The sequence below is a fragment of the Pogona vitticeps genome, chromosome 9, assembly GCF_051106095.1.
Source record: "Pogona vitticeps strain Pit_001003342236 chromosome 9, PviZW2.1, whole genome shotgun sequence".
Classification (NCBI taxonomy): domain Eukaryota; kingdom Metazoa; phylum Chordata; class Lepidosauria; order Squamata; family Agamidae; genus Pogona; species Pogona vitticeps.
Genome location: NC_135791.1, coordinates 583,021 through 596,475, shown reverse-complemented (window position 1 = coordinate 596,475; position 13,455 = coordinate 583,021). Strand labels below are relative to the sequence as shown.

The following is a 13,455-nucleotide window of genomic DNA, read 5'->3' as shown; positions in this document are numbered from 1 at the left end:
ATAGATGACAATTTAAAACTGGCAAAAAGGGTGTCAGAGATTAATTCAGGTTAAAATATTGTCAGCAACTCTTGTGTATGGGTGGTAGATAAGTACTGTATATGTAACTTTTAAACTAGAAATGTTTATGTGAAATATAACAAATTGTTGATTGAAAGATACACATATATACACAGTAAACATATGTGCACTGTAATATAGTATGTAGTTAAGATTATGTATTAGATAAAATGGTAAAAGGGTGTTAGGGTCTAAATTTAGTAACTCTGGATGCTCTTTGGTATAGGTGGTAGACAAGTATATATAACTTTTAAACTAGAAATGTCCATGTTGAGTACAATATTAGAAATTGTTTATCTTAAATAACACTGAGACTGGACAGTCCTTCAATTTGTTGACTGAAAGACACATATATACATAAACATATGACTATTATAGATATGTAGCTGCGTATTATAACATAGTTATGTAGTTAGATTATGTGTTAGATAGTGTATTATGGTAATCACTTCAAACTAGAAATGCTCTTGCTGAATTTAATATTAGAAGTTTTGATCTGAAATAGACACACAGAGAGAGAGAGAGAGAGAGAGAGAGTGGAGAATATAATATGATTTAAAAATTTTAGTAGGATAATGTGCTTATGTAGTCAAGACTATATATTAGATATGATAGTATGGAAAACACCTCCCTGTATGTATGTTTGGTATGTTTTGTATGTTTGTCATATAATAATAATAACATTTTAGAAAATGAAACTTTACCAAAAAAAACCCAACATAAGACAGCACTTAATGCAGATGCCAGATTCCTGCAAATGCCAGTTTTCTTTTTCAAAAAGATTTTAGGGTTATAAGTACATGTCAAATTCTCAGAAGCTGGAGGAACGCCTGTGTAAGGTGGTCAAGAGGTTGTGGGTGTCACTGCCCTCCCCTCAATTTCCACTCTCCAGTGGCCAGCAGAATAAATTATGCAAAGCATGAAGAAACAGGAGAAATAGCTTGGTTTGCATCACTTTAACAGACCGCAGAATCCGGCTTGGGCTGACACATGACTTTCACACCTCTAGTGGTGGATTTCTTTATTCATTCATAACCCAGAAAGAAAGAAAAAATAGGCAGGCAGCCTTCCTTGAGATGCCTTTAACCTTGCTAGCTCTATCCTTTCTGTTCTGCTTCTCGCAAAGAATATTTGTGAAATTCCTTGCTTTTTTAGGCTATGTTGAGAGGATGGCACACCTCAATGAGGAATTCTAAAGCCCTCCAAGACTCCTCATCTTTGGCCAAGACTGAGACCAAGAGCAAAGACAGGCTGATGGGTAAGAAAGATGCAAATAACCCATCGGATGCTTCAGATCTTTAACTACAGTTGCAGTCACTCTAGTTTTGTGACAACTGACACATAAGTGCAAATGTGCCCACTCCCCCAATATGGAAAGGTTCACATTCTTTCTAGTGCCGGGAAGAATCTTTTGAGAGGATCGAGGAACTGCTTTCTCTCCTCAGAATGTTGCAGCCCGTTATTCTTGGACACCAGGAAAAGACAAAGGGGAACGGACACCCCTCGTCTGAACAGATGTTCAAAGAGACCCCTGGAAGAATCCATCTTCCCAAGGAACGTCGTCTCCCGGAGGGACGTGTAAACTGGCACAGCTAAGGAAAGGTCTGCGGTGGAGCCCAGGCAGAGGATTTCTCTTTCAAGACACATTCTTTTTTCCAGACTATGATGGCTACAATGGGGAGGGGCACAAAAATAGAAAAACAACGGGGGGGGGGTGTTCTGCTGTTTGAGATCTGAATTTGCTTTGATTCCTTTGCCTTTGTGTGGGCCTTTAGTGTGTACCCACATGTGCAGCTAATTGGGAAACAAACAACAGTGTGCCCTTGATTCATCAGAGGGAGGGCTAATTGGCAATATTTCTAGGGTCCAAGAAAATTGTGGAGGAAAATGTGTCGTTGGAGAAGGGGGGGGCTGGGAATGGATTTGTCAATGGCATCAAATCATTTTGCAGAGACGGAAAGTGCCTTGGCAGGTTCTACAAAATGGGACCGAAAGAGTCCAAGAAAGAAGGCTGATGCCGAAACCCGGAGGAAGACGGGGGGGCATTTCCAAGCAGGGTGAGGTGAGGTCTCCATGGCTGGGCCGGAGTGAAGAACCGAGCAGTTGATGGAGATGGCCCTGAGGCAGGACCCGATTCTGCCCTGCTGTCCTCCATCCAGGAAAGGAGGGGCAGCCCTCCCTTTGGCCACCCCTGACCGTCAGATTTGGGGTTGTTTTTTTTGGGGGGGAACCCTGCAGACTGCTCACAAAATCATTGGTTTTTCTCTCCAAATAAGGCAAGGACAACTGGCCTCTTTGCGGTGGGCTGCAGCCTGGGCTGGAAGGGCAAGGCGAAAAGGGTCTGGACACACCACGGTGTGAGGAGGTAAGAGAAGAGGGGATGCCGAGGGTTTGGTGGGAGATGGAAATGGAAGCTGACCTTCTCCATCCACCACTCTGAACCTTTGCCACAGATTGCCACAGAAGGCAGGGGTCTGAGGAGGCCAAAATGTTCAGTGTGACAAGCAGCAGGCACCCGGCCCCTAGCCAGAGGGACCCCCCTCTCTCTGCTGAAAGGACTAGGGCAGGATTTAGCTGGGAGGAAAACGGAGCAGCCGAAGGCCCTCGGGGGAGGCGCCATCTGTCATGGGTCCACTTTCCCTTCGGCCCTTTTCCTGACCTAGATGGTGTCAAGGAAACAGAGGCCAGGCAGAGGGGTGGGGGGGATGAGGGGAGAGGGACTTCTGAAGAAAGTGGTTCTTGCCACTCATCTCTGCAGTCATGTATGCAGGATGTGGCCCCATGAGCCCAGAGGGTGCCAAAGGGTCCGCTGGTCACACAGGAACTGGTTTGGAGCCAAGGTGAGCCAGCACTGCGGTTTCTCTGCCATGGAGCAGAATCCACCTTGTTTGATGCACCCCTCCTTCGAGGTAGGCCACTGGTGGCCGCCTGTGGAGGTTCTCCTTCCAGTGGGGAACAACCAGCCTCTGCACTCACCAATCAAGTAGGAGTGAAGGGCCAGCCCAGACCCTGTTGCCCAGCAGGCACCAAAGGCTGACTGTCCCTTCTGGCTGGCAAAGAAGCCAGCCCCAGGGGAAGCCGCCAGCGCTGGAGAATGGGGTGGGCTGACATGAAAGGGGGTGCAGAGTGCTTGGCTTCTCAGGCGGTTGCTTGAGCTTCAGCGCCTTTTACCCCACATGCCCCTCTCCAAAGATGATTCAGGAGAGGACGGATCAGCAGGAAGGAACTGGAGATGCTCAAATGTGTTCACAACTGGCAATCCGACACAGTGGCCACATCCCCGCCGTGCAATCTAAGTTTTGGGCTGTTCCTCACTGGTACATAAAGAGGCCCCACCCTCGTTCTCCGAGACGCACAGGCAGGCTGGCCTGATGGGCCCGTGCACATCCCCGGGACTCGCTGTGGGGTTCTTGATTTGACTGGTGAGGAATGGCACAAAACCTGCAGATTTGCTCCCGCGATGCCACAGGATTCCAGCCAGTGAGGAGAAAACTGTGACGATCTTGGCTCTCTGTTGCAAGAATGAAATCACCATGGAACTCCATCCCTGCTTTGAGCTGAGCCAAAGAGGGACAGCCTTGGAGCGCACATACTGCATGGCCACAAAACAGAGAAGAAAATACACATTTCATGCAGGTCTTGTCATTTTGAGATCTCTCTGTTTTGGTACAACTCCAGCAAAACCTTGCCTGCTGATCATTCGGTGTTGTGACAAAATTATGCTTTCTAGATTAGGGAGACAAATCTTCTCTTGTCTCATCCTAGCAGACAAGGAAGAAGAATTTCAAAATAACTTGTCAGCAGTTGCATCAAGCAAGACTTTTCACTTCCAGCACAAGAGACGCTCCTTTTTTCCCTCCGAAGGTTTCCACAATTTCCACAAAGCAACGTCTCTGCACCATGCAAGTTTTCCCCTTTGTGCAGCTTTGCACATGCTCATAACAAGCACAGAAGGAGTCGATTGACAAAGAAGAAAGGAACCAACCATCTAGTGCTTCTAACTGTTAGGGGGGCAGAGAGCAAGACGGCAGGTAGGATAATTTTGTGCAACGGTGGGGAAAAAGGTTCCCAGAAATGCCAGAACTCCTCTGGAGAAGGTCAGGAAGTATTTTGTCGCCTTGCAACGCAGGGAGAAATACTTAGCAGTTTCTGCAAGCAAGGATTTACGCTCGTGGAAAGATCTCAAAGGGAAAAAGGGGCAAAAAGGGAGGAGACGCAAAATGGGGGGGGGGGGATTAGGACACTTAGCCTCACAAACCAGGACCTCATTTATGCAAATGGATCGCCCATCCAAACAAGGGAGAGGCGGGTTTATCTGTCTGAAGCCCAGGCTTGCCAGGGACAGGTGCAAACGGGAGGGGAGGGGCAGGACAGCAGACGTCAGAAAACCCATCAGCAGATGCACTCAGAAAGGGCAACCAGCTGGACAGCCAGCCAGCCGGGGCTCTCCTCTGCCTGGAGGCAAAAAGCCAAGCTGTTGAAATCCATCAATGGTTAGAAAAATGAGCATTCTGGTGGATCTTTCTCGAGGCCACTCAAGCTGCGGATGGACGGTGAGCGGGGTGGGGGTGGCCTGGAACCTCACCCCATATGGGAGGCCATACAGCAGGGTCCAGAAAGGCACTCTGCATATGAGCCAGAGGCTCACTCTTCCTCATCATGTTGCTGTTGGTTGGCCATTATAAAACTGTGCTGTGGCTGGGCTACAACTCCGGATAATCACAGAGCAGGTTTGTCTCCTCCTTCCGAACAGCACCCTTCTCTGGAAAACCCATCCCTTGCCCCCAACGTGACAAAGGCCCCCTTCCCGGCCTTGTGAGGCATGGTCTGTCCCTTCCTCAGGCTGCTTTAAGTCTTAGAAGGCCTTCATTAAAAACAGGAAGTGACTGTTTGAAAAACTAACTTGGGGGGGGCAATCTGACGAGGCCTGTGGCCACCCAAGGAGTGGTCTCTGGGGAACCCTACAGCAGACTTTGCCCACCCTTGCAGAAAGACCTGGATAAAATGTCAATTATTTTGCATGCCTCTGGGGCCAAGACTCCTTGCTTTTGGGAAAGGTATATTATGTTTATTTCACAAATACAAAGACAGGGTGGGGTGTTAAAAGAAAACCATCAAGACTGGGACTGAGGCTGGGGGTGGGGCGTCTACAACCCTCCCTCTCTCCCTCCTCACCTGGGTGTCATGTCCCTCAATTCCAGCTGTGCTTGCAAAACCCCCCTGCCTGAAATGGGAACCTTTATGTGAAATTGTGAAAATAGTGCACTCTTTCCCTCTTAGGGATGGGAAGAGGATGCACAATGTTCCTTATACTCATTGGTTTAGGCTGTTTCAAAACAAGGAAGCACCTTGCCAAGATTTAAAAACCCTTGCAAGATGCTTTACCTGAAGCTGAGAAGAAACAAAGGGCTTCCTCATCCCAGTTCCACCGGCTCTCTGTAATCTATGCAAAACACCTCTAGCATTTTTTTCCTCCTCGAGAAGCAATGCATGTGCAAACACACACACACACACACACACACACACACCAAGAGCAAGCTGAGAAAGATGGGTGATGATAAAGGAAGATGCAAACCACCTGGCCAGTACTTCAAATCCTTTTTTCAAAAAAAAGAAAAAACTTGTTTGCTGCTATTTGAGTAATTTGTACAATTGCACAAACAGAACAATTTTTTGCAAAACGGGAAATGTTACAGGGAAGGGCCAATTTTGCCCCCAAACTGGCAGCTTTGAGCGATCTTGCACTGCATCTAAGTGGCAACACGACTGAGTGCCAGGAACTCCCCCACTGGCAGGAAAAAAATGCAACAGTTTCTCACTCTAATGAGAAGACAAAGAAGGATTTTCTTCCTTCCTCCTCCTGTAAAATATTTCAGCATTTCAAGCAAACATTACGTGGGGTTCCAAAGCACTCAGCACATGCTCAAGAATTCTCTCTTGTGGCACTAAGAAAAGATCCGCATTAATTCTGTCCTTTAGAGAGGGAAGGAGAACCAGTGTGTGGGGGGGGGGGGAGCACGCCCTCTTGTCTGCAGGAAACCCCTGCATGAGCCTCGGTGCCTCTTCTCTGCAGCTGAATCCGGGTTCTTGTGAAGCCTCAGGCCAGCTCCTCGGCCGGCCGCCGTGTCCTGGAAAGACCACAAACAGCTCCTCCCCGCAAGCTCTCCCCCCCCCAATGGCTGCCCCCCCCCGGCCTCCCTCCCTCCCTCCCTCCCTCCCTCCCTCCCTGGTGAATGGAGCAGATGGGCACAAGGAAGGAGCACTGCTCTGCCTCGCAAGGGAAGCCCACCCGACACCGTCAGCCAGAGAGCAGATCGGAACAGGCAGGAGACGTCACTTCTGCTCACCCGTTGGCAAAAGGATCCCTTCTGGGTGTGCAGCTTCCACTGGAAACTTCCGCTAATTTTAGATTTCAATTCTGGCGCAATGGAGAATGGCTGGAAGACGGAGGCTGCTGAAGCCGTAACTGGGCCATTCGGGAGGCAGCCGTGCCCGCGTTTGGCTTCACCTCATCTGATGAATCTCATTTGCCACGCGTAATGGTCTTTTTAAAGCCACGACACCCAGTTCCCTTTCTGGGCCCTCCTTGGTCTTCCCTGCACAAAATATCAATGCATGCACACAGACACACAGACACAGACACAGACACAGACACACACACACACACACACACACACACACACTGCTCGAGCCTACCTGCTTGAGGATATGCACGGCCATCGTGTGGGTGCAGTCGAAGATGATGCGGAACTCTCGCCCTCGCTTCATCTCCTTCAGGAGGGGCCGGGTGTCGTCTGTGTCGAGGGGCAGCTGGCGGATTTTCAAACGGATGTTATACCTGGAAGGGGCCATGATCAGCTCTTGCAGCCGGATGAGGCCTTGGGAGGGAAGAGAGAGAAAAAGAGAGAGCGAGAGCCCAAGGACAACAACGAGGACGAGAGGGCAGCCTTGGGTCCCACGCCAGCCCAAGAACCCCTTCAGCTTCCTGCTTCCAGAGTCAAGGTCATCAGGGGGATCCCTCTTCCTGCCCTCTCCTTCAGTGGCCACTTAGACATCTCCAAAAGAGAGGGCAAAAGAGGACGCCTTGCAAAATAAGGAAGGACTTTTACAATTTCAACAGGAGGATCATGCCTTGTGGTGCAGGGAGACGGGGAGCTGAATCAATGTGGCTGCATCGCTGCCCAGGGGCTGCTCCCTGTTGGCGATGGGCATCTCCAAGAGTGCCCAAGGGTGCCCATCTCCCTCCTTCTTCCTTCTTTGAGTCAGACCTGCAGGAGCCCATCCTTCAAATGGAAGAAGCCACTGAAAGGAGGACTGCTCTCTGGCAACCCTCCCACTGGAAGAGGGCCAGAATGGGAGGAGAAGGGAGGTGTGGCCACTAGAGAGATCCCTGGGGAAAGGAATACAAATATCGGCACCACAGGAGCAGCGGTGATCCAGCCTGTCCCCCCCCCCAAACCAGCCAGTCTGGTCTCTGGCCGCCACATGGTGCGCACGGACATTGCCAGCATCATCGCGCCCATCATGGGGGCAATCAAGCCGGCCCTTCCCTTCCCTGCCTCCGGGATGAAGAGTCTTCGCCACTCAGCCGTTGGGCGGCCGGCTGCGCAGGGAGGTGGGGAAGCGCCAGCCGGGCTGCTTCTGCCATTGGCGTGACGACACAGAGGACAGCTACGCGCACCGAGGACTAGACCGGCCGGTCCGAGAGGGGGGGGCTGGATCTCTGCAGCACGTGCGGCGATGATATTCATATTTGTATCCCAGGGATACCAGTATGAACAGCCCATCTCTAGTGGCTGCCCTCACTAGTCTCAGTTTGTGCTTGAACAGGGGTCGGACGTGAAGCCGGAGCTCCCCGTGGATGGGGTGAGGGCTGCCAAAGTGCTCCTTCCTGAAGTGAGGCCACTTTAGCACCCCGTGTTTCAGGCTCCCTCTGCACGCACACACACACACACACACACACACACACACACACACACACACACACACACACACACACACACACACACACACACACACACACACACACACACACACACACACACACACACACACACACGCACACCAAGTGGTCCTCCCTGGGTTCCAGGATGCCTATGGAGGAAGGAAATCTGAAACAGCTGGTGACACAAAGCCTCAAAGAAGGAAACGTTCAGAAAAAGGTCACTCAGTTTGCCATTTGTGCAGGAACCGGGAGAGAGTCCGCCCCGGTGGAGCCACTCCTGGCACCTGGGCAAGCTTTTCCACGAATGATGCCCACCTGGTGGAATAGGAAGCATTTGCATGCACGACTTTACTAAACGGCCTGCCTGAATGATCTCTTTGCATTATGAAATTGCCTGAGCAAATCTAAGAAGGCCTCAGTTTACCCTGAGTAATGCTCTCTAGAGGAGTTGCCAGGACCCTCAGAAGGACAAAAACTGCCCTGGGCACAGAACCAGAAGATGTCACCCCCTCCAAGGTCAAATGGGTTTAAACTTCTGACAAATGGACTCCTTCAGGGTAATTAATTCCATTATGAAGCAGCACCGCCTGCTGCCTCCAATTAAGAGATTGCATTAGAGAGACGCTCTCCGCAGGAGAAATTAAAAACAAACCAAAGCAAAACACCCAAATGCTCCAATCCAGCACTTGTGCTCCGCTGGGGGGGGGCGGTGTGGGATTTATTCTGTTCCAAAAGACAACAACTCCACACAGACATAAATGCATGAGAAATCCGTTACAGTGGTGCCTCGCTAGACAGTTGCCCCGCATGACAGTTTTTTCGCTAGACATTAACTTTTTGCGATCACTATAGCGATTCGCAAAACAGTGATTCCTATGGGGGAATTTCGCTGGACTATGTTTGGTCCCTGCTTCGCAAACCGACTTTCACTAGACGACTATTGGCTTTTCGCTAGACAATGATTTCGCTAGACCGCGATTTCAGTGGAATGGATTATCATTGTCTAGCGAGGCACCACTGTATTCTAATTCTTTTCAAGCAATGAAAAAGTCAACAGTTTACTTTCACTTGTTCTAACTGCAACAACAAACTACTTTTAAAACCTCCAGTTATAACTGTAACGAATTCTTTGAAACAATAATAATTTTCCACTTTTTATTTCAAAGAGATAGTCTTGTTGTGGCAGTTTCTGTGGATATAACAAATCCAAAACAAAAATCCAAACAAAACCTGGCTGGTGACGCCTTTACAAGTAACATATTCCTTTCAGTGTGAGTTTTTGCGTATGATAGTGCAGCAGCAGCATCACCACCCATGAAGTGGATGCTAAGCCATGAATAGCGACACTGAAATAAATAGGATTTCCTTGTATGTTTGTTTTTTGTTATTATGTGGCTAACATGGGTAACATGGAAAAGACAATTTGGAACAGTTATAGTTCTAAGACCCTAAAAATAGTTCTCAACACTAAGGGCCAATAAAGGTTAACAACTTATTTTCCCAGTTCTTGAAAATAACCAAAATACCTGGGTTTTTAAAATTACTGTACCACACAAACACACTTTTCATTCAGTAGACGTTGGCACTTATGATTCATGCATATTTGTAATAGAAAAAAGGGTGAGAGTCAACGAAACCGACGCTCCTGCCCTGAGCCCCATTTACCTGTGCTGTCGTCGTACACCACGGTGGCGGATCTCCACTTCAGGTACTGGACGAGGTCCAAGATGGCGTGGCTGAGGGAGGCATAGTCCGGGTAAAGGTTGACGTAGAAAGTGTCCTTGTTATCCAAAGGGTGATGCTTCCACCGCAGCTGTATGTGGGGGACTTCGAGGGCATTGCAAATGGACTGGACGGCGTTGGTGCAGGAACCCTGAGAGGGCCCAAAGATCGCCACCACCCCCAGCGCCAGCTGGTCACAGGCTGGAAAGGGAAAGAGTGCAGGTGGTCAGGGGTGCCTGGGAAGGAGCCAAGGAGCCCTTGAGAGGTGGCAATGGAGGGGGATCACAACGCTCGCTGGCAGAGGTCAAATCCATTTCTGTTCAGTCACAAAAATCCACTAGACCAAAGCCAGATCTTAAGGCAGGTTAAGTGACTCCCTTGGTAATGAAGACTCATGGGATCACTTCCTCTAGCTACAAAGATCAACTGACCGACTGTCCGACTGTCCATCCATCCGTCTGTCCATCCATCCATCCGTCTGTCCATCCATCCATCCGTCCGTCCATCCGTCCGTCCATCCGTCCATCCATCCATCCATCCATCCATCCATCCATCCATCCATCCATCCATCCATTTATTTTAGTTCTGTGTATATTCTTGTGCTTTCAGCGGTCAACTTTGGTTACATTTTTGTGTTCAACTCTTTGGATGTCTTGTACATATTATGACTAGGGATGCAACTTCTAATTTGTGTTCTTGTTGTAGGCACAGATGGGGGAATTTAACACCACCAGTGAGGATTCCCCCTGAGAGTTTTCTCAATAGAGAAGGGTTTTAAGAAGACATACAAAATCACAAATGTAGAGACAAAACTGTCTAGAAACTGGTTTTGCGCAAAACTGTACAATGGGGAAATTACATGAGTCCACATTTTCCACTTCAACAAGGCGCGTTCCCAATCCGTGCTCATCACCCAGGCCATCTGTTCTACCAAACATGGAGACAAAGGAAGGGCAAAGGATCGCTCAAGAGCGACTCAGAAAGCAGAACGTGCAGAGATGCTACTGGGGTTTTCAAAGCCTGAGATAAAATTTATTGATTGATCAAAATAAAATTCCTCTATTCAGCCTTTAAAAAAGCCAGAAGGAACACAGCCCTCAAAGCAAGCAAAGAAACCCTCAGTGTCCCTGTCCATTTGCTAAGGAAACAGAAGAGGGGCGTCTGACATTCACGAAGCTGTGCTGGAGCCGACAGAGGAGCGGTCTTGAGAGCTGGAACTTTTCCTCAGAGAAAACAGTTGCGGGAACACTTCAAAGAGATTGCCTTCCATTCTGAAATTTAAACTTGGTTTTGCCATGAGTTTAAATTTCACAAAGGGACATTTGGGGGAAACTGGTCTCGTTTTCAACTGAGGGAAAGAAGGACAGGGGTGGGCTTCCTGGCTTCCTCCCTCCCTCCCAGTCTAATCTGCTGTGACTCCCGTTTAATTTCTGAGTGGTTCTGAAAATAATTCTCTCCAATCCCTCTCTCCAACTGTGCAGGGGACATATGCAACATTCCTTTAAGTGATTGCCAAAAACCGTCTGTTCAGATGCTTCTCGGAGCCTTTGTGTGTGTGCACACGCGTGTGCGTACGCGCATGTGTGCATGTACAGACACACACACACACATACACACATGGCCTGAAGGAGGGCTGCATTTCTTCGGGGAAAGTTTCCAACAGTCTTGACTGCGTAATACACAAGCTTTGAGGAGCAGGGCATTAATTAAACATGAGGGAGAGGCGCTTCTTTAAAAAAAGCAAAACTAACCTTATTTACTTGTCACATTTCATTAGCATCATCTCTAAGTGGAACTATGTAAAAATCTTTAGAAACTTTAATCAGAAGAACTAGGCTAATGTGGGCAGGGTCCGTGGGTGGAAAAAAAGGGGGGGCGTCTAGTCACTCCGACCCGGGGGCAAAGGGCAAGACTTTCTCAGCTCCATCTCCCACCCCACCCACTCCATCTGCCCACACTTCATCTGCGTTCTTGAATCGGCTCCATGGTAAGGCAGAACCAGTCCAGGGGAACCGAGCAGAAGGTGACCCCTCCACGGATAAAGAGGAGCAAAAGCAGCCACAGGCTTTTTCACCCTTGTGGAGACCGGAGGAACCTGCCTAGGGTTGGGGCAGAGGCCATGGGACGCCCCTGCCTCTCTTGCCCACCCCTCCTGTGATTTCCCATTTCCCATTTATCCCATGCAGCAGGTGAATTTGGTGAACGGCCCGAAGCAGAGTTTGGAGGGAAGGCAAGAATACTCATTGTCACTCACATTGCAAGCAACAAGGAGGGGAAAAAAGCTACTTTTCAATAACAACGAAAAGCACCATTTTTTTTTCAGGGCACCAAGTGACACACTGACCACGGCAATGTCGCCTTCCTCAGCCGGTGGACCCAACGTGTGTGTGTGTGTGTGTGTGTGTGTGTATGTGTGTGTGTGTGTGGTGTGTGTGTGTGTGTGTGTGTGTGTGTGTGTGTGTGTGTGAGAGAGAGAGAGAGAGAGAGAGAGAGAGAGAGAGAGAGAGAGAGAGATGTTCTAATGTTAAACTGGGTACAAGGCTCCCATGAGGCTGGCAGTGGCAAGATGCTTTCAAGGCTAGCATCCATGTGGATTCCGTGGCTCCTCCTGACTTTGTTCCATCATCCCCCCACCCCATGGAGATCCATCAAACCCTGCACATCCTTCCCGGCTCCATAGAGCTCTGGGCCTCTCAAGGACAGACAAGAGAGACACAGCATTCCTGTACTGAGAAGCCGAGATCCCCACCTGCACACTCAGCCCACCAAAGGCCACGGAGACCAGGTCGTCAGTGCAAACTCCTTCACCAGAGAGACCCCAAGAGCTGTGGAAGAAGGGCGACGCTCTGCACTTACCTTTCTTAGTGGCCTCAAAGCTGTCATGGAAATGTATCCTCTGGATATCATACGTTAAGGTTGTGTTGGGCAACAGAGTCCTATTCCTGTTGATGATGTTGGCAGAGAATCGGAAGGCTTGCTCTTCTGCGTTCATGACCTGGGCATTGGGGCCATCCACATATTCAAAGATTCCTCCTGAAAGAATTTTTGTTTTTAAAGAAAGGTTAGGACCAACTAGGCCGCATCTCCATAAGTCCATGTTCCGACTGGACTTCTGGACACCTGTCTTGTGTCACCAGGGTCCATCATCGCTTCGTACTTTGAACGAGGCACACAAAATAGAAGGGGTTCTGAGGGCTGTAACTGTTTGCCTGAATCTAGTCAGCAACCTTCGACTCCCTTGCTGTCTTCCAGCCCAGCATTTCCTCAGCTCCTTCAGGTATCTTTTCAATATTTTAAATTATTGTTCCCCTTAAATGTTTTTAATGATGTAGTTGCTCTGATTACTCTTCAAAAGGTTCTGAAATGCATTCACACTCTTGGTTTTCTTTATAGATAAACTCCTAGTTACCACTCTTTTCTGAGCAGAAAGTATTTTCAAGACACAATGTGATCATTTTACCATTCCTGACAAATGACTGCTTACGTGTTTGCTCGGTTTCATTATGACGAAGTTCTTGGCACTACTCAGAATTAAGTGTAGGGCTGCATCCCCCCTACTAATGAGATACAAGGTGAGAACTGCAGAGCTGGAAGGCACCCGTATAAATCATCAAAGTCCAGCCTTTGTCAGTGGGATCCAGACCATTCGACGTGTGGCTTTCCAGCCAGATACCTAAACCACAGAGCTCTCCACTAAGTTTAGTGACAACTGTTCCAAGGATGGTGGC

General features: G+C 48.8%; 1 protein-coding gene across 5 annotated transcripts in view; it reads right to left on the bottom strand.

The window, feature by feature from the left end:
* Nucleotides 1-13,455, bottom strand: part of GRIK3 (glutamate ionotropic receptor kainate type subunit 3) — a 124,103-nt gene that overhangs the window by 36,377 nt on the left and 74,271 nt on the right. For all 5 annotated transcript variants that reach the window (XM_078380076.1, XM_078380077.1, XM_072979610.2 and 2 more), the window contains exons 2-4: nucleotides 12,584-12,760; nucleotides 9,671-9,928; nucleotides 6,757-6,938 (exon numbers count right to left, since the gene is read on the bottom strand). In XM_078380076.1, coding sequence (XP_078236202.1) covers nucleotides 6,757-6,938; nucleotides 9,671-9,928; nucleotides 12,584-12,760 — 617 coding nt within the window. The remainder of the gene's footprint in view (nucleotides 1-6,756; nucleotides 6,939-9,670; nucleotides 9,929-12,583; nucleotides 12,761-13,455) is intronic.